This window comes from Pyxicephalus adspersus, chromosome 6 (assembly GCF_032062135.1).
Source record: "Pyxicephalus adspersus chromosome 6, UCB_Pads_2.0, whole genome shotgun sequence".
NCBI lineage: Eukaryota > Metazoa > Chordata > Amphibia > Anura > Pyxicephalidae > Pyxicephalus > Pyxicephalus adspersus.
Window position 1 is genome coordinate 93,477,322 of NC_092863.1, and position 22,571 is coordinate 93,499,892.

Genomic DNA, 22,571 nt, shown 5'->3' on the forward strand with positions numbered 1-22,571 from the left:
GCTGAAGTAAAACTAAATAGTTACCCATAGTCCAAATGCGTCATACAATATTTTAGCCATGGCTCGCTCCCTCTGCCAAGGCATGGGCATGGACTATGAATGGAACAATACCCTAATAAAATAAGATGCCTTTTTGGAGAGAAGCATTTCCATACACATTACTGACTTCTAGTTCTTTATAAAGCCAAAGTGGTCAATAAAATAAGTCTGTGGACTAATATCAGGGAACATAAAGAGAGAATATATTTGTCCAATGCCCACCAGAAAAAAGGTCTCACCGTACTGGTTGAGGGTAATGCTCTGAAACTGCCCATGTCCTACTCTTCTGTTGTCTCATAGATACACGTAAATCCTTGGGGTCTATTTCTCAAGCAGTGAAACATACAATCCCACCCATCATGGAGAATCTTCTAAGTTATTATTGTTATTATTAAACTGGATTTATATAGCGCCAACACATTATGCAGTGCTGTACATTAAATAGGGGTTGCAAATAAAAAAACGAATACAGGCATTGACACAAGAGGAGGAGAAGACCCTGCCCTGAAGAGCCTACAATCTAGGAGGTGAGTTGCTTTCTTTTATTGTCAGAGATTTGTGAATGTCATATTCCTTGCTTTATAAATATATCCCTCTGTTTTAAGAAGAGGAAGTTTCTTTATTCTGTGTTTGTAATTTTAAAAATTTTAGGAAAACAGAACCAAACAGATGCTTTAAAGATTAATGTAAGCACCCTGCAAGTATAGAAAAATACTCATTGATCTTGCAGAAATGCAGTCAGCTTCTGCAGTTCGTAATGTGTTTGTGGAATGATACCACATACCTATATGTGAATTTAAAACTGTAAGGCTGATTGTCAGCTCTGCTTATGTTTGTAGTTTAATTACCATCCATTCTCTTAACCACTTTAATATTGGAACTTATGTTTTCTATTTTTCACACACATGTTAAAACATAAGTTTTTGTACAATTTAAAAGAAGAGAATGCGTCGAACCATAAAATAAAAATTTGTGTGCACCCACCAATCACCAAAATGTTCCGTAGACAACTTTCTTCAAACTTCTGCAGCTCATCAGTTTAGATTTAGAAATGATTATTTTGGTATGCAAGGTAATATTAAAAATGTATAACCTTTTTACTATTTACAAATGCAAACATAACACAAGTCACAAGATTGTGTTTAGGGCAGGGGGTGGCTTTTTTTATGTTCAAAAGAACCCATGGTGGGTGGTGGTGGTGGGGTGACAGGTTCCCATTAATGTGACTAGATACATAAGATACCCTGATATCTTTTCTATCCCAGTAGAATTTGGGGTCATTTTTCTTAACACCAATAGCTATCTGTAAGGGTGACATTCTTCTCACTGGCTATCAATGTAAGAGACATTCTTGCCATTCACCACCACCATTGTGAGCTGTGGATATAGTAAATATAGCAGGGGTTCCTATGACCCAAAAGTTATTTCATTAGTTCTATCCATGGAAAGACTGGTGTAAAGGTGGGGCTAGGATAGTCCCCACAAATCCTCCCTACATAAGTGGACAGCTACATTACAGCCACTGAGATCATTCTATAATAAATCCAATATTAGGCTTGAAACAGGATCAAGATTTTAGTAGTAAGGACAGTTTAAAACATTAATATTTATATACATGGTTCTGAAGCAGTTAATGTTCAAAGCCTGAAAGTTAATTGTTCTACAGTGCAAGATAAGTATTAGGAGGAACTTGAGAAAGCACAGGAAGTATTCACAGGGTCTAGGACAGCTCTCAATTTTTGACATGACCAATAGATACTTTGTACTTGATGAATAGATGTAAGGAAGTAATAGACATTTGTTGATACAATTTACATTTTTTTTTTGCAATTCCCTGCACAATAAGCATGTTCAAAGCCAACCCGGGGTCATAGAGCAGATCAAATATGCAGTAAAGTACCAAAGAGTGTTCCACATCACCAGCAAATGTAATCTAGCCTCACCAGATTACAGAGAATGGAGAAGACTGGTGCAGTACAAGCAAGATTTCAAATTCAGTTTTGGAAGAATGAAGATGGTTTAGAAAAAGCCACATTTCTATTGTTGGGTTGGTTGTTATTGAGGAGAACAGGAAATGCAGGAAATTTCAATGGCAAACAAAGAACATTAAAAATGTAAAATAAATGAGTTTCTATTCTTTTTAATTCTGTCCAATAAAGGGAAATAAAACTGGCTGGATTTTGGTAAATTAGAACATTTTTCAGTGGAGTTTCAGAAGAAGTAATTCTGACATTCATAGAAACATTTCTTGGTGGAGAATTTTCTGGGTCCATGTTTTTTTGTATGGCAGTAATTTCTCTACCAGTGAATGTTTTGGTAGATATCAGATTTGCTGCTTTAGACCCTTTGTAATGTGAACACCGTATATTCCTCTAATATTTCAACCTCAATATTTTAAAAAAGAAAATGAAAGTGAAATATCTGCATCCACGGACAGCAATAAAAATCTTCATTTTTGTATAACAGCTAAGACCACGGTTTGTAGTGTTGGACAGCCCAAATTTCGTCAAACAACCACTAATTCCTCTTATTACAGACAAATTGGAACATTTGAGGAGGTGATTGAGAAGCGAAGCAGTTGATTAAGGGTTTCAAGATGCTTTGTGCAGAATCCCACGGTCTCTTGTCTTGTCAACTGCTTCTGTAATTCTGAATAGGAGCACCTTTGAACTCCATTATTAATGATGATAGGAGCACCTTTGAACTCTTACTATTTGAGAAGCATATTTGAATAGCACTTTTGTGGCCTTGATGAGGATAAACTTTGAAGAAATTACACGTTTCCACCTGTTCTAACCTTCCAATTGCTGCGTAAGACAATCTCAAAGCTTAATAAAGGGACTTATAGCAGGTCTCAGGTCTTCAATTAAAGGTCTGCCAACCACTGTGAACAATTGTCTGCAAACACGATAAAGCACTTAGCATTTTTTGGGTGCCCTGACCACATTGTAACTCCACTATACCAGTGGACAAGCCATTATTTTATTAGGCCACTCAGTAATTCTTAATGCCAAATTAATGATTCTAATTTCTTTGTAAGCTCCGCAGAAGTCAATAGTTGACAATCTTCCCCCCTCTTCCATGTACCAGTGTTTGTTGGTTGTAGATTAGGTTGCTTGGGCTTCATCCTGGGATGCTCCACCATACTTGGAAGAACCAAGCATTTCTGCAGGCTCCAGCACACACCAAGCTTAGATAAATATTAGCCATGAATAGCCAAGGTAACTGGTTCACTTGTGAGATTGGATTCACTATTAGAACCTGGCGTAGGTCTGCTCAGCCTTGCAAGTTTACAGGCCATATATAAAAACTATTTAAGGTAGGAAATAAAGAGAAAAGTAGGAAACCTATTTGCAATGAAGGAAAACTATACTATATGTGTAAGAAAACTCAACAAATTGTGCAACAAGTCATCCCGTTTAATAAATAAATAAAAGACAGATGATTGCACTAACAAATGAAAAACTTGTGACATGTTAACACATTTTATTTTTGTGCAATCATTTGTCTTTTATTTATTTATTAAACACGGTGATGTTCTGAGCAATCATTTGCATGCACTTCTATATTGGAACAGGTTTATATTAAGGTGGGAATATAGTCAAAAAGAATTCCACTGATTCCTAAATGGACAATGAACTCACTAGATTATTTGCACTTATTTAACAGATATAACAATGCGTTTCAATGGTATGCTCAACAGACCACAAGGAACCAAAAAGGAACATTTATTGAAAGAGTTTACCTACACTTTTAATTATATGCTATGTTAGATTGTTTAATAAGAGTTAATAATATGTAACCAGTGATAAAAAATGAAAAAGGCTTAAGCTATATATGCACTAGATGATTGTCGCTCAAGACAAAAAGACATGGTATACAGTGGCCCGCAATGCCATTAAGTTATCCGCCATGATGAGTTGCAAAAAAGCTGAGCAGAGATGACTATTGTCTTATATATGGAGGCTCAGCGGGTTGCCTTCTGTTCATCCTCCTACCCTCTCTATAGAACTAGACAATATTAGATCTTGGCATGAATATTAGATACGATAAATACAAGTGCAATCTGATTCACAGACATTTGAAATGTGTTTGCTATCAGAGATGGGTGAAGGCAGAATGGGGTCCTGGGGAAAGTAGCAGTTTTGCCCCATTCCTTTCTATTGACATTGATAAAGATTGCAAGAGGCACAGAAGAAGATGCCTCCTATTTGCATTGGCTATACTGGCATGGAACTTTTCCACCAGACACCAACTATCTACAAATGTATTCACCCTTGTAAAAGGATAGGCTGGTTCATGACCCAAACCTGTTGCAATATTACCCTGGCTTACTGCAGAAACAATAATGTTGTAGCTGGGGTTCCTGGACATCCTTCCTAGAGTTACCTTATGGACGACCTGGCTCTTCTTCTTAAGCATATTAACACACTGTGCAGACAATTTTGAAACCAGCCTAAGTATCTTGAAAGAAATATAAAGATTGGCCACATACATTTTTCACTTGAGCAAGATAGGGAAAACTTAATTTGGTTTACCAGCCATGTATTGTAGATACAAAGTTTTGTTTCACATATACAAACCGATCATAAAATTTCAACTTACCAATCCCCTTTCCAGCTCTGTATCTTTCTATATCCACATTTGGTGGTCTTGCAGGTTTTTGAGGTGGTGGACCTAGTTTGGCTAGAGATGGAAGTGGTTTTCGATTTGGTTCATTGGGATCTTTGGTCTCTCTTAAATTGTCCTGGGTGAATAGTGTTCCAGAATGTTTTAGTCCAAAAGGGGAAGAACTGTTACCGTTTTGGTTTGTTTTCATTTGGAAATCTTTGGGTGTGAAACTGGGTTTCACGCTTTCCTTTGGCTCATCTGTGTTTTTGTTTAGAAACGGGCTTTGGATCTGTTTAATACCAGTAGGCCTTGATGGCGCTCCATGCAAATGTTGAGGAGAAGCAGACATGTTTTCTTCTGTAGATTCTTTTACCTGTATTTTGGGCTTGTTGTCCTGAGGACCTGAAAATGTTTTTGTAACTAGGTTGTGTTTGTTAAAACTGTTCTCAATATGGGATCCGCCCAGGTTGACCGGAGGTTTCGCCCCAAATTGCGGCTTCTTTTGAAAAGGAGGCTTTGCTTCATTTTCTGGAGGTAAATTAAGTGGTTTAAGTTGTGATGGTTTAGGTAGAGCTGGTTTATCCTCAATTCTCTTTGTCTCTGGTGGAAATGTTGACTTGAACCCACCAACCTTAACATCCTGTGGAGAATTATTAGCATTGCCAAAAGGTTTGCCAGCTACAGGCTTTAGAAATGGGACCTTTGGTTCTTCTGTCTGTTGGCTGGGAGATTTAAATGCAGATGGTTTCGGAAATGTATTTCTGTCTTCTTTTGCTTGGCTGTTTGTATTAGAAGAAATAGGAGTCCTGTTGATGCCCGCAGTTGGTTTGACAAATGGCGGTTTGACTTCATTTGCTTTAGGTGCAAGTACAGGTTTAGGAACTGCTGGTTTCTTAGGTGTTAATCCAGGTGGAGTGTTGCTGGTTGACTCAAACCCTTTTCTTCTTTCTTGAAATGACTTTAAAGCAGGTGGTCCCGAAGAATTCTCTGTCTCCTCCATGGGACCAGGAACTGCACTAAACATAGCTGCAATCGACTTCACATTTGTGCCTTTCTCCTGCAAGCCGAAAAGAAGAAAAGAGCTCAAGTAAAGGTTTCTAATAGCGTAAGCACACACACTCACACACACAAGCTCTTTCAAAGGCTTCCTGAGCTGAGGCTTGCAACAGAGCTGATTGGTAGAATGTATTTAACAAGTATCTTCCTGTAGGCTAAATACCACTGACTTCTTACTTGTCTACTGTAGTTTTACATCTTTTATATTACATCAATCTCTCTAGTGGATTTTAATAGGTCAAGATACACTTTGGACAACTTGAAAATACACACATACGCATGTATACTCTGAATGAATTCACAACAACTTCATTAATTATCTTTGTTGTAACTACATGGACATTTTGCATTAGATTACTTACTTGGGCTTTGTAATATTTGATTACCTTTTGCATAAAACAACAAATTCTATAAAATAATACAATGAAGAGGTCATTTCAGGACAGGGAGCTCCAGGCAGTTAACTGTGTACACAGTGGAAATACATATATATGAATTGTCTAAGGTGCTTGTTCGGCAAGTTTTGAGGTTTTACACTTCTCCCCTTCACTGCACGGTTTACAAAATGACAACCTGTGCCAGTTTTTCTGCTTTCAGCAGGGCACAATATTGGGTTTATTTAATTATTTGCCTCACCAATCCTACTTTTCTTTCTGCTGCTTACACTGTGACCCCCAAAGATGCTTATTTTTATTGCATGATGGAATAAAGAAAAATATAGAGATACCAAGCTAATTTGTGCCAATAAAATATGAACTCTTGCACGCTTTTGTCTGTTAGTGACTATTTTCCTCATCCATATAAGTTCATGTTGTGACTCAGAGCTTGTCCAAAGCTTATGAAACCCTCACTGCACCCATGTGAAAGCGAGTAGGTTCCTGATCGGTCAACCACCAGAGCTGTGACCTGATCTCATGTGTCTAACCCCTGTGTTCCATATATGTTACTTTTGCTTTACTTTCCCTGGGGAACAGTAGTGGAAGGGTGAAAGGTAAAAATGCATAAGGAAACCATTTAAAGATAACCCTAACCATCATTCTTGATTATGATTGATTATCAATGACTGTTGCAGCAATGGGGAGGCTTTTTGGTGCTACCACTAGAGAGCTACCTAAGAGTAAAGCAAGTTAAATACAAAAACACAGACTACTGAGTAAAAGTAATGTGAATGTACAGGTGGTTTTGTGTAAACCATCGGGTCCGTGCCCTTGTGATCATCTTATGTCCCCTTGCCACACTTGTTCGGGTGGGAGTGATCTGACAAGTAGAAAGTTGTGATTGTTGACACCCCGACAGGTCATGAGAAGGAAAGCAGCTAGTAATATACAAAATATAATATTTACCAATAACTGCATGTTTTTAATAGTATAGTATAACAAGAAAGTTTGACCAAAATGAGCTAACAATGGTCATGTAATGATCTGATTGGTTGAGATCAGTGTATAATTATTAACTACACATATCATAGAACTGACATTTTCTGGATCGGTGTAAAGGAATGTCAGCTTTTCTCTCTGTTTGACTTTTCCCAGTTAGATTAACTGAGTCGTGTGATCCTGCTCTCTTGCTGTTTTGGACCACTGGACGCATCCAGTAAAGAGAAGTACTAACTTTAACTAACAATTAAGCAGTGTCTCAGTGTTCTGTGCCATTCTTTAACCCTTCCTGACATGTGTAGTCCAACAAACACTTCCACTTTAATATAATGACCTGCCGAACTCCAGCCATGGCAATAATTGTCAGTTAGCAGATGGGAACCATATTATCTTACTTAGAAATGTCAAAGGCTGATAAGCACTTTTTTTAGATTGTAACAAATAAGCCCAAAGATAAAGAGTAGAGCTAATTAAACTTTTATGTTGACAGTTCTTACACTTAATGCATCCATTTTATTGCATGATAGGACACCATTGCTATGTTTTGTTTAACTTTTTTTTTTTTTTGCACACCATTACATTCATGGATATTCACCTTCCAGCCACTCTCTTGACAAGGCTCCAGGCTCAGAGCCCTAAAAGATTTACTAAAATTATTACTGGAGTGGAGAAGGAACAGATCCTGCAGTTTTGTGGCTCCAGAGCAAGCTGACTAATGCCACTATATGCTGAGATCCACCATACAATTACTAGCTAAGATGTTACAGGAGCCTTATGGAAGCTATAGTTGTCCCCTCCCTATCTGTCCTTCCTTAAATTGAAATAAGTATTATTATGTCTTTGTCCTACATTATTTACAAAGTGTTATTTGTGAGGATTAGGAATGTCCCAAGAGGGGGTCTTCTTGTAATTACAAGACACCTGTAGGTGGATGATATAGAGAGTTAGGAACATCAGGACATTGGGTTTGGAACTGTCATGTAGCAGATCAGAGTTTCTAACAATCTTTAGGCTACACAGAATAAAAGCACAGAAATTCTTTCTTGTACAAGTCTATTTTGAGGAAAGTGGGAAAAAGCTATAAAAGCAGTAATGAAAAAGTAATTAAATACAGGGTCAAGAATGTATTTCATTTATATAATGCCACCATATTATGCAGCCATTTACAAAGTCCATTGTCATGTCACTAGCTGTCCCTCAAAGGGGCTCATAATCTACCATAGTCATAGTACCATAGTCAAAATGTCCCTACCATAGTCCTATGTCATTACCACAGTCTAAGGACAAGTTAGCGAGGAAAATAATTCCTCAGTGCCTGGAGGAAACCCACACAAACACAGAGAGAACATACAAACCCTTTGCAGATAGTTCCTAGCCATAGACCTAGCTAACCTTGCTTACTTTTTCCTAAAGCAAGTTTGTGGAACACAACTATTACCCCCAACTTTCCTATCACCATACAGCCACAGAAAATGGCTCATAGTGTGAACAATCATGTAACATGAAATATTTCCTGCTCTGGTCAGTTTGATGGATTTCAAGTACAGATTGCAAAAGCATGTGTTTGCTGTAGGAACGCAACAAGAATAATATTGACTGACTTTTTATATGGGTTGTTGTAGTTTATATAGTATACTGTTAGTTTTTTCTTAAGGTACACGACTCAGGAGTAGAACTAAAGAATCCAAGGATTCTAGGTTTTGGGACCTGGATTTTTCCAAATATTATTGTTTTTCATAACAAGGAGGGTTGTAAAGATAACAGCTGGAGGGTTGTAAGGATAACATACAATGCTGTATAGACTGACACAGAAATTAGAAGACATTGGGCAATTTAAAAAAAAACCTAAGACCCTAGTATTCCATTGTCATCAACATAAAAGGTGACAACAGTTGGACCTGGCATTGGTGGTGATCACCGTGGACATGCACTATAGATTCTCATAAATATTACTTGGAGGAGCCAAAACACAACTTCTGCCAATAATATTGTATATATAAATAACTGCTCCCAATTAAAATTTCTATGGTACTTGTTTTTGGTATTTGTACTTTAAAAAAAAAACTTCCATTCAACAAGATGAAAACACATGCAGCAATAAAGTATAATCCTGCTTTTGCTTCCTTTATTGTTCTTACTGTACATACACACGCACTGTAGGTGTGATGACAAGTCATTGTAAATTTGAAAATGTGATGTTTGCTGAAGCCACTTCCTGAATACACCAGAGACACACGGCTTTCTGCAGATTTTATTTCTTTGAATAACTTCAACTATAACATTGCCTCTTAAATGACAATTTTTTTTACTCCATATTAACTTATGTTACTACCTTAGAAATATAAAAGAACAAAGATTCTCTTATTCAGTGATACCTGGCATAGCTGAGATTCACATCTTGCATGACCTACCAACTTGCTGGAGGCTGTTGTCTCTTTTTTCCTGCTTATAGCTCTCATGAGCAAATAGCACTGTTGGCAAATAGGCGGAACAACAGAGCAACATACAGAAGTGTTGAGTCTTTAAACCATTACCAGGAATTCTTCTAAGAAAGCCTAATACCTGGTAATGACTGCAAGTGTGTAGGGTAGTGGGACCAGCATGTTGGCAATTATTGTGCTGCCGGCAGGGCTAGGTCAAGGTAGAAGAGCCTCTTACTTTGGGCCTGATTTATTAAAGCTCTTCAAGGCTGGAGAGGATACACGTTCGTCAGTGAAGCTGGGTGATCCAGCAAACCTGAAATGGAATATATAGTTTATATTATGTAATATTAAATATAGGTAATGTTTAAGTCATTTAATTAATAATAATTAAAAAATATCAATTCCCTCCATGCTCTTGTCCATGTGCCAGAAGGTAGCAACCTGAAGCTAGAACTTGTGCAGGCCCAGGCACTCTACATATGGATGTGAAAGCTTCATCTATCTTGGTTCAGGGGGAAGGGGTACACTTTACATCTTTGATTTAAGTGCCAGAAAACTTTGTCTTGGGTCTGTTTGACTAAGCTCGGTGGATTTGACTTTATGTTTCGATTTTATTCCGAACAATTCTGAATAATTCTCATCTGTTGTTGCTGTATCCAGAGATGATACTCAGATGGAACCACTAAGCTTTGCACATTACTATGTACTCTCCAAGATACCATTAGGTAAGGTCTTTCTTGTGCTATATGGTTCCATTTTTTTCCACCCAATACATGACCCCAGGCCCCTGGGTATATCATGTATTTAGTACCAGTGTTGTAGTAACTTACAAAAAAAGTAACTCCAGCTGAATTGTTTTTAGTTTTTAATAGATTGAAAAAAGAGTAAAGAAAAACCTCTGCCAGTTTTTTTCTGCCCGTGGCCACCATTACAAAGTTATACCCATACTTTCCATCTCAGAGACAAAATTTTTAATCATATTTTTAGTGCATTGAGAAAGGTTAGGACTTTTGTCAGCTTTTTTGTTCTCTTTATTTTACTGTACAGATATTTTTTTCTTTCTTCCTTTCATGGTTACAAAATAAGAGACAGGAAGTAAGATGAAATCATCCAGGAACAAAGGCAAACTTTTTTTAAAAAACTTTTTCAAACTTTCCCCACTGTGTCGAAAGCCTGAAAACAACACTGGATTTACACTTCAAAGGAAACCATTAAAGGAATATGTAGGCTACCATTGCTGATGTCATCTTCTGAAAAAGTTGGTTTCCAGGTTGTCAGATGATATTTGATTTAATTTATTGATCTGGGACTTGAATAAGGGGCTTGTAACATTTCTCTTACATTGCCAAGATGCTAATTCTCACCATCACACCATCGCCCTCCCCACCTTTGTTGACATTGTCCCCTGTCCTTACTGTCCTGCTGCGGGTTCAGAGATGTCACCAAGTGGCCATGTTTGATGACAGAGGGGCTCAAAAGAACTATGGCACAGGTTAGATTTTTACTTGCCTTTTAAGCTTATTATGTGACCTAAGTTGATGTTACTCATCCACTTACAGAGGATGCATTGAGGAATGCTAAGGTTCAGAAAACTGTAGCTTGAAAACTTTTTTTTTCAATTCTTCTCCATACATCCTTTTGGCCAAACTTTTGAGCAACAATTGGCACCATTGTTTATAGGCCATTAAAGTGAATATGTGCTTTGCCCAATCAGTTTACTTAAATAGTAGACCCTCCAGTAAAATTAATCACTAATCACCAACCTTGTAAAAAAAGGGGAGTCCATCCTGTGTGCCCATGCTCAAAAGTCTTGAGTGTTTTTCCAGTAAGTGGCCAAGCATAGCAAATTCCCCTTTGGCCACAGGGTTGCTGTTTGAAGATTCCAAATGTTGTTACCTGCAGCTTGGCCAATTGCGTAGAGTTCCTCCCCAGGTGTGAAATGAGTCCCGAAGTTTTGGCTACCTAACTACAAGATTTTTCAGCAAAATAAAAAACTCAACCATAGCAGGAACTGATGGTTTTTTTTATCCAATAAAGCAGTACTCCATTCATTGCTGGGTGGTGAGCTCTTGCCCTAATCGGATTATGGCACAGACCAGGATCTTGTCATTGCCGCAACCTAGAAAGCTGCAGACATTACCACCGAAGGAGGATTTCTGACGGCACAGAGATATTCTTTGATTCTTTGGCAATACGTATACTTTATACTTGGCTTACAAGTTCATGGTAACTGTTCTTAAAAACAAGTCCATCTAATATTATCTTCACAGGAAGCTAAAGAAGTCACAGGAGTATGGCGGCATCTCTCTGCACTCCCCTTATCAAGGATATTGCTTCCTCAGTGTGACAGCTTATATGCTAAAATGGCAAGTTCATTTCCTTACAAACCAGAACCCAAAATTAAGCATATCATAACAACACAGCTGGTCAGTGAAAGGAAGTCATTACATGGGTTACATTGTTCTAAAAGGAGTCATTAGTACAAGGTCCAATATGTCCACTTAGCACTCTGACTCTGTTATAGTAAAGTATACACAATATTATCTCTATATTACCCAATACCATTGACAAGATCCGATCCTCCAACTTATCTACATAATTCTAACTGACATCAGCAGTAGCAAACCTTCCAAAAGTATCGAGACATATATCTGATTATTTTATTCTCTGTTTTACTTGGTTCTCATTATGCAACTACAACGTGCCAAAGAAAAATATTTACAGACAGAGGATTAAATCTAAAATTTTGGATGTGTATGGCTGTTGCAGATTTCAGGGCACCATTAAAAGCATTTGTAGTTAGAAACCTTTAAAAGAGATGTAATATATGGGCAGTGGTGCTCATTGGATCTGGAACAGATTCTATAATTAAAACAAATTTATATATATTTATATATATACATACATTATACACTTATTTTGTTATTATATTCTGGACACAATTCCATCCACTATATCCAGTAATCAGGCAGCACCCCACTGTAAGGGAAGAGGTCATCCAACACCCCCAAAATATATATATATATATATATATATATATATATATATATATATATAGCATTCTAACCGGGTTTCTGAAGAATCTTTGCAGAATGTTGAATAAAAATTGATTGGTCAAGGAGGCCTTTGTTATTGAGGCTCTATTTCTAAAACAAAGACTGACATTCACTCAAACAATTTCTGGTTGGAATTAGGTAATGCCATTGAGGCATATGGACCTGGAAGATTCCCACATAATATTGTTTGAGGGAATGTCTGATTTCTTCCAAAATATTATTTAAATGAGATCTAATGGTGAAAACAATATTAATACTGAATGAATAGCAGATGGTACACTGAAAATTTGTAGTTAAAGGGTGGTTATACATATATATATATATATATATATATAAATTATAAATACTATCAACAATCCTGACATTCGATCCATATTACAATTATTTTCACCATTATCTCTCATTGATATATCAACACAAAAAGTGTTTTACAGTTCTATATGGCGGTTATTCAATTGAAAAAAAAAAAACCTCCTTGAACTTGATGGATAATGTACGCCCAGGTGTCTAAAGCAATGTACACATATTTCATTTATGTTGCTGGAAACCAACTTTCCATATTGTTTCCAGTGACAGGAGAATGAATGGGTTCTGTGCAGATGGATCAGTTCTATGGAGAGAGGAAGGAGGAGGACGAGCGAGTGGCACCCCATTGCTTTCTCCCCTATAGTAAATGACTGTGGTCCTCCCCACACATGATCAACTTGGACAAAAATATCATGATCATTCATCTCAGGTGACAATCTAGTTTGTGTAGGTTGCTTAACAATGTAATGTTTGCAATCAGACCGACCTGGCTTCATAGAACTGCATTGAGATAAAAAACAAACAACACACCCACTGTGTAGAAGTGCATAGTACATAGCAAGAAGCTGAGCTTTCTTATAATATGACATCATGTACTTATATCATTTCAAGCCACACATACATTTGAATTCAAAACACATTTCTATTAATATTAAATCTGATCTCTCCAATAAATGGCTCCCGCCCCCCAAAAGACTGTAATAAGGACATATGATAGGGACATTAGATTGTGAGCCCCTTTAAGGAACAACTAATGACATATAATGGAATTTGTACAGCGCTGCATAATATGTTGGCACTATATAAAGAAGATAAAAATATTAGGAGTTATTTATAATCTCTTATATTTAAATGGCTACATATACATACAAGTAATTTAAAAACACACGTGTATTAAGTAGTTATTTGTATATTTTATTAAACTATACATGCGAGCGGCAACACCTTCTTTGCATGTATACCTCCATAGTAATAAAAATAGTTAAAAGATATGATATTTAATGAGATAATAAACATTGGAGAGACTGTGGTTCACCTTTAAATATGCCATTTTTAACTAAGCTGCAGTGTCAAGTAGGTTCAACCAGATTAAGTGATTAAACTCATCCAGATTTTAATCTAAAGATTTACAGGTTCCTGTCCCACATCCTGTCAGTAAAATGCAAACAGGTGCATATGCCGTTGTTCAAGGAAAAGACATATGTGACCTTGTAGTAAGTAAGGCGGTGGTAGGATTAATTCTGAGCTCCAGGAAGTTCTGTACCTGGGACCTCTCTGCAGACAGAAGTTCAGTAGTGCAATGCAGCCGGGTCTAGGTCCCACCCAATCCCCTGATGGCACATGAAGATGCAGCACATTAATATCAATTATCAATAAATATCAATTAAAATACAAGTTTAAATCAGATGTCATTGGCAAAGTCTTAGGGCCTATTCGTGTTTCTTGAGTTGCAGTACCAGAGTAAGTTTATGACTTGCCATGACAATAATTTTGCATGGGACCCCTTAAAATGTGCTTGTCCATTTTTATGGGGTTATGGTGACCATTTCTTCAAGTACAACTTTAATTATCATCTTGCAGTGCACCAGCATGTGAATGTGAACAAGCCCTCACAGCATATGTAAGAAAAATTACCCCGACAGCTTTTTGCATAGAAGGGTCTTTGCTCTATGTGTGGAAGCAGTGGTCCTCCTGCAGAGCTCTGACACACCCCCTTCTAAATCTGAAAAATCAAACTATAATGCTTTGAAAAGTTTTTGTTTTAAAGCTCCTGTGATCCTCTATTCAAGCAATAAATATAAATCTCCACCCTGCCCCCATTCTTTGATGGTTAGCTTTGCTCTTTCCATCAGAGAACATGCTCCTTGTAAGTATTTGTGCATGGGACCAGGGCAGCCATGGGAAAGGAGGGGGGACAAGAGGTACGAGAGGTCATAAGCACTTGTCTTTTGCAATGCTGGAACTTTTAGACATGGGAGGTCAGGACGTGTACCTAATATAGGGCTCAGAAATTTCTGATGGCGGCTCTGCATGGAGCTCACCTACTTGACTCCTGGTCATTTCCCTTTCACCATCTGAGCAATATAGAGAGGATTCCAGGAGGCTGACAAGAAGTCACCCACAGATATTTACACTTGTGGCATTAAAAATTATATTTTATTTGTAAATGACTGCATGATAACATCAGCAATATTTTGTGCCATCAGCTTTTATGTCATCAAGTTTTTATGTGTGTGATTGAGAAGAGAAGATCAGGACATCATGAGGGGTTAACTGCAAAGTTTTACTAAATTCTCACTAAATTCCCACGGCAAAAATGACAAACCTCTGAAGTTCGGAAATTCCAAACCAAAAGTCTCATTGAAGTCAATGGCTTTGAAGCGAGTTGCAAAAATGAGTGTAATACAGAGCTACACAATATATGAAAGTGTGCAGAATTGTTTGGAGGGTTCTGGGACCTCTGTCTGATGACATGATGGGACCGCAATAACTACCTGAGTGACTTCTTTCACACACACACATACACACACACACACACATATATATATATATATATATATAAATATATATATTTATATATATATGGTGCCCAGAAAGAAACAAAGGCAGAGATATATTGCAGAAACACCCTTTGCTCCCAAACAGCTTTTTGTAAATCCAAAGCACCAAAAAAACCCTCTTGAAAAGTATATATAGATTTGGCCAATGGTTCAAATTTAACATCATCCAAAATTCAGAATCAACGCTAACATTGCTGCTACAGCTAGTATAGATCTTTTACTATAGAACTTTGGCAGCACTTCTGCGTTTCTAGTTTTGCAGACAAAGGAACATGCATCTTCTCCATCATCAAAACTGGGAAGTTTATTTTTACACTACTAGAAAATGCATTTCATCAGAAAAAATAATTTGCATAAAGATTTGTTTTAACAAAATATTGGCATTATATGCAAAAAAAAAACTTAGTAATAAAGAATGCAATAAGTAATAAACTGAAAGAACTTTTATATTGTCTATGATATGTTCATACATTGGGCCTCATTTATTAAAGCTCTCTATAGTCAAAGTCCATAGTGGACATTGTACAGAGCTGCATATTATGATGGTGCTATATAATACTGTGTAAAAATAATAATAACCCAGCAATCCCGGCTTCCCTTACTCGTGCCAGGAATAAATAAATTACCGCAATTGCCCGCAGGAAGAAAAGAAGATAGTGACACCCTGCGAGTGAATATGAATGGGTAAGTATCACAGGTTAAGTTCTGCTTTACCCATCTAATCATATGTGTTTTCTTTTCAAGCTGTTCCTTCAGATCAAGCAGGAGAAGCAGCTTGGAAACCTGGAACAAGTCGAGCTGAGTGTGACTATCTGCTACTAGATATACAATGTCCTGGATAAATGGGAACCTTCACAGTCATCCAATGATGTACAACCATAAATCCTGTTGTTTTAGCTTTTCTCGCACGATTAGGTATTGTTTGTAAAGAGAACCATCACCACATTGACTAAGCCAAATGCACCCTGTGAGCTTTTTATTCAATTTAATTTTATCTTAAAGCAGACCTATCATCACATTTAAAATAATATAAAAGGTGGCTCTTGTATCCCAGGAAGCTGTGGGCTGCTCCTTCTTCGCATGTCTGAGATTGGGCATCCGTCATCATTGAGCTTTCCTAAAATTGAAAAAAAAAAGACGGTGCATGTGTGAGACCGATACACATCACGCGCATCTGCTCAGTGCTAGATCAAGTGACCTAAGCAGAAGGTGGAATAAGAAGGAAGAAGATGGCGGTGCCCGCTGTCCAGTTTGCACCAGAAATAAGAAGGAATCCATGACGGCATATGACCTACTGGACTAAAATTGCGGAAGGATTGAGGGCCCCTCAAAAATAAAGGTAAGTTTGATTTTTTTTTAAAGACAATTCTACTTTAATTGTTGTACTTGCAGATTTTCATTCTTTCACTATGCTATGACCCAACCTTCTCAACACAGAACCAACACAGAGGTCATGGGATATAACGCCTTGTTTAAAAAAATGAAAAGATTGTTCGATGACAGTAAAACTTTATCATGATGCTGGAACTATAAATACCAGCAGGATGACAGTAATGACATTACAATAGTCACTGCACTAAATATCCTAAAACAGGAAAAAGGTGATTCCAGCTACTTAATTATATAGCGCCAACATAATAAGCAGCGCTGTACAAAGTCCATAGTCATGTCATTTACTGTCCCTAAAAGGGGCTCACATAGTATATGTCATTACCACTAAGGTCAATTTAGGGGGAAACCTATTACCCTTACTGCATGTTTTTGGAATGTGGGAGGAAACCGCAGTACCCAGAGAAAAGGCATGCAGACACGGGAGAACCTGCAAACTCCATGCAGATATTGTCCTGGTCGAGATTCAAACCTGGGACCCAGCACTGCAAAAGCCAGAGTGCTAACCACTGAGCCACTGTGCTGCTGAACAACCCTTCATATAACTGTGAATATGTGTAATTCTATGATCACATTTCTTAAGAAAATAACAGCGTCCACCCAACCCTAGACATACATGTCCCTCATACAACATTTAGGCTGTTCACTTAGCAAAGTGAATTATCACCCTGCTAGAGATATTTCACTTATCTTAGTGAATGCGAAACTTTGCAAAGACCACCCAATCACGTGCAAGGAAAAAAAACAAGATTTTTCTTTGCATATGATCAGCAGAGCTTCATCTCCATTTACTAAGCTGAGCGGACTATTGCTTGCAAGGGAATAACTAATTTTGCTAAGTGAATAGTTATCAAGGGCAAGTTTTTTTGAGAAGAATGTAACTGTGTTCTGAGAATATAGAAGTATTCTGCAGTTACCAAAGTGTCACCTTGCATGACAACTCTGACTTTTGGTGCTTCCCTAATTCACGTCTTCCCCATTTTCTGTTTTGGTGTGATGGGGCTGAAATGACATAAACTATGTAAGTCAGAGGATTGTGGCCTGAGCCAAATGGTTCTTTTTTTGGACAAAAATCTGATATATGTACAGCAATACCCTGATGTTGTTCATCAATATTCCTTGGCTTTTTCATCTTTCCCACTCGTCCTTTCCTCTCCCCTCTCCATAGAACAGAACAGCACTTCATCTGTCTTTGGCAATGAACATTAAAAGTCAGTAATCTGATGTCTGTATGGGCCTTTAAGGGTGTGCCTTCAAGAGACAATTCACTTAGCTGAGGACATGTAATTTTTTATAAAGAATACCCAATCATGTGCAAAGAAATCTTTAAAAAACATGAATTTTTCTTGCACATGATTGGATGATTGGCATCAGCAGAGCTTCATTTCATTTACTAAGCTAAATGTCCCCAACAAGGAGATCATTCACTTTGCTTCATTGAGAAGTCTATATTCCTTTAGTAAATCAGCTCCAATGTGCAGTGGTGTTGTTAAAACTATCAGCAGTTGTGTATTAAAAACCAGTAGAAATGAACAGAAGGTCCATAAATAGCAGCTGACTGGGTAACTGTAACACCTGTCACTATTAAATTTTCTAATATTCTAGTTTATGTAGAAAGGGTTTTAAAAAGAATAGTAGATGCAGGAATTGGTAGAGGCAGGGCTTTGCTTTCCTTTGTCAGAGCCTCTAGCAAGGAGAATAGTGATCACCACAGTGGTGCCATTACTAGATCTCACCAAATTTGCTTTAATGTTAAACTCAGTAGCAGCCGTACCTAAAATTCTTAGTGCCCAAATGATTTGAAAAATGAATTTATAATACTGGGTTGTATTGGATCTTTATATGAGCATGGTGTTGCACCATCATGTCTCTGTTCAGTTCTAGAGCTGCTTGTCCTCACATATCTCAATACAGGTAGTCTCCGAGTTAAAAACATCCAACAAACGGAGGACTCCTAAATTCGAATGAGCTTCCCTGCTCTTTCATGTGCAGGACGGAGGCTTGAAGTGAGGAGGGGGCGGTTTGCATGACTTGCAGAAGAAATCTTTTGCTAAACACAGCTGAGACTGAGCTCTTCTGCAACATCTTGTAACTCTTTAATGACCAAGACTATTCTGCAGTTGTTTCTTTTTGCATATCAAAGCACAGCTTGCTCTTTTTTGCTTTTATTTGTGATGAACTCACAGTGAGGATTTTATACAGTAACTGACACCACATGCCTAATAATATGGTAAGACAAACATCTGTCCTAATTGCATTTATTAAAATAATGTACCTGTTCCGACTTACATACAAATTCAACTTAAGAACCAACCTATAGTCCCTATCTTATATGTATCCCGGGCACTACCTGTATTTGGGTTTGGACCAAATCTGAACCAAACTGTTTCTGGTGTTTTTTATGGTAAAGAGACTACAAGAACCCAAATGGCTTATGAAGATCACCAAAAGTCTCAGAAACATTGTGGGGAAATAAAGAAGAAAATAAATGTGTCGGGGGGGGGGGGGGGCGCTAATTTACAGCTCTCTGGGGTCCCAAATACTTGCTCATAGAAATAAAGGACCACTAAGGGTCATTCATGGGTTAGTAGCTATGAAAAGAATATGAAGCTGAAAGCATAAATTTCAGATTAGAGATGTGTCAATGTAGCCAAAACGTAGAACTAGCTCTTTGGGTTTGCTGGTTAATTAGTACCATGTGGCACCCTATTGGCATGACATGGCACAACAAAGCACAAATAGCCTTCTTTGTGATCAAATATTAGACCATCTGCCCTTGTATATTTAGCACATGGGTACACCGCCCAATTAGACCGCAAAACCAACAAGAGACAGAGGACCTTTGATAGGATCCACTTTAAAAACAAATAGTAATAAGAGCAGAATGTGGAAGGGTCTTCCTAAAAAAAAAGTTAGGTATCGAAGTAGACATACAAGGACCTTGGAGAAGTCCTCCTAAGAAAAGAATATAAAAAGCCATAGGGAAGTTTTTCTAGCAATTTGTTAATTCTCAGAGCCATTAGACCTGGAAGGGGTCGGGGGTAGAAGAGGAAGTGGTTTTAGTTGAACCTTGCTACTGGTTCATCCACTCTACAGGAAACATACATAAAAAAGTCACAATAACAACAACATTTTTTTTGAGATTATAGATTATATTTAAAAAAAAAATCCACTGTATCCACTGACAACACACTAAAGTAATGTTAATAAGAAAAAAAACCTAAACCTTATTATGCCAATTGTGGCTGGTATTGTTTGTCTATTTGCTGAGAGGCAATGATCTAAAGCAGGGGTGTCAAACTCTGGCCTGGGGGCCAAATCTGGCCCCCAATGTCCTTTTTTTTGGCCCCCATAGGAATCCTAAATATGAACTGCAGCTAGCCCACCGCTGCATTGAAATAGTGCTGCTACTACAATTCCTGGCATCACTTGCGTCTATAGACTAGCAGGCTCTCCGCCTATGCATGGCCCCGCATTGGACTGTTTTATAGATGCAAATAATGCTGGGAATTTTAGTAGCAGCGCTATTTCAATGAAGAGGGAGTTTCAGCGGTGGGCCACTCATAAGATTTAGCTCCACATTGGCGCGTCTGGCATTTCCAGCACTCCCCCTCAGCTGTACTTTTCCTTGTTACTCCAAGGCTTCGACTTGAATGGTTGGATTTTCATAGAAGAATATTGTTATTATTATTGTTAGCCTGTGAAAAAAGGTTACCATTGAAATTTAACTCAGAAGGCTACAAATAGAGAAAGAGGCATAAGATTTTTCCTAAATAAAACTAGGCCTCTTTCTCTATTATAAACTTGTTCCAGATTGAATGTGAAGCAAAACTTCTTTGTTTCCATATGAAAAGGGTTTATATCTAATGAGAAGGAAAAATGTCCTCAATTTTTTCAATAGATTTCAAGGTTGTCTAAGTTTTTAGTTTTGGCCCTCTGTGTATTTGAGTTTGACACCCCTGCTGTAGAGTAATCATGCAGTAAAGCTACGTACACACTTCCAATTATTATCGTCGGAAAACGAACGACGAACGTTCCTGCACGATATACACGAATGATCGTATAGCACCGATCCTGCATATAGAGGTAACGACACGATCGTTCGTAGATATTGTACACACAATAGATACGATCGTTTAAGCGATAGAGGAACTATGTGCACGACAGGAAAGTAAACGGACGTTCGTTCATCACGCATGCTCTGACCATGGACGATCAACGAACGACCGTACACACGAACGATGTTCAACGATCGTCATCCAATCCGATCCGCCGGTCCGGTCGTTCGTTTCCAGCGACTTTCCTCGTTCGTCGGCGTCGTTGGTTACTTTTTTACGAACGATTTTTTGCCCAATTGATCGTTCGTCGTTCGATTGGAACGATAAAAATTGGAAGTGTGTACGCACCTTAAGTTGAGTCAGTGCTCCTCATCTACATACTTATTAGAGGTCAGAGACTTAAGTCAGACGATCAGCACAGAAACCTGCTTTAATTAAATAAGAGGAGAGATTATTGGCTTTTTGTATATTTCTTTCAGCATAGATTCCTTTAATTGGACTTAAAGAGCACCTGTTATGAGATCATGATCTAGGCTACAATTCCTGACCCCTTCTCCAGTCTGCTTGTGCCCTGCTTATGTGGATCCAGTTCTTTCTGAATGACTGACTTACAACAAATATATAAAGATAAGTATGAAAAGATATGTATATTCTACGTTTGTAAAACCAGCTAGGAAATTGGCCTTATAAGTGGCACGTATATGCTACTAACCCTCAAAAGCATTAAGTTCATCACTGCAGCCCAAAGGCAGTGCCATCATAAAAAAGAAGCAGCCACAACATTTAATGTTCCAGACTGGGCACACATCTTAGATGAAATGGGCAAATCCAGGCTGGGTCATGTGGTGAGTAACTGAAAGTGTAGTGTTTACTTACAGATGTCGGATACATATGGCACCTGATTTCTTTACTTAGAATTTTCCTAATGAAGACCACCAATGCAGCCTCTTAAAGTGGACCTATTGTCACATTTTAATTGATATAAAAGGGAAGATAACCCTTTTATATAAGGCAAAAATTGAGTTTTTTTCATTTTTTAATTTTTTTTTTTCATTTAAAGAGAAGGTCTCTCTTCTTCAGTTATTAAGGCTGCAGCCATAAAGACTGAATGAGAAGCCTGCAGCCTTTTGGGATACCTCACTTATCCCAGGAGGCTGTGAGCTGCTCCTTTTCTGCATGGCCAAGGGGGCTTTCCCCTACTTGTGCCAATCTCACGCAGCTTCCTGAAAAGCGTTGCCCAATATTGCACCTAGAAAGTGAAGAATGAAGAAGTAAAAGGGTGAAGAGTTAAAGAGGAAAGTGAAGAAGAACCCAGAAGAAGAGGAAGAAGATGGTGGCGTCCGATGTCCAGCCCGTGACAAAAAAGGAAGACGGGACGACGCAGATATGACTAGAACTAGAATTGCGGAGGAACCAATGGCTTTACACTGGTACACTGGTTTTTTACTGGTAAAATAGTTTGTTATAGATCCACTTTAAAACAATGTATATATATATATATATATATATATATATATATGTATATATATATATTAGGCGTACATTTAACTATACATTTGTACAGCACATTTAACAATACCAAAAAAATAATTCTGACTTAGACCCTTTGGTCTGGTAAATATACCATTGACAGCATTTTCCTTTGATAGGTTCAGCAATGTCAATCCTACCAGAAATTGCTGCAATGTCCTTGCTG

At 37.8% G+C, this 22,571-nt stretch overlaps 1 protein-coding gene across 4 annotated transcripts in view; it reads right to left on the reverse strand.

Moving 5' to 3' along the window:
• FYB1 (FYN binding protein 1) overlaps nucleotides 1-22,571 on the reverse strand; it is a 93,107-nt gene that overhangs the window by 52,475 nt on the left and 18,061 nt on the right. For 3 of the 4 annotated variants that reach the window (XM_072416626.1, XM_072416625.1, XM_072416623.1), the window contains exon 2: nucleotides 4,645-5,707. In XM_072416626.1, coding sequence (XP_072272727.1) covers nucleotides 4,645-5,707 — 1,063 coding nt within the window. Of the gene's footprint in view, nucleotides 1-4,644; nucleotides 5,708-11,268; nucleotides 11,778-22,571 lie in introns of those variants that run through there. The other variant, XM_072416624.1, reaches the window with a different exon arrangement.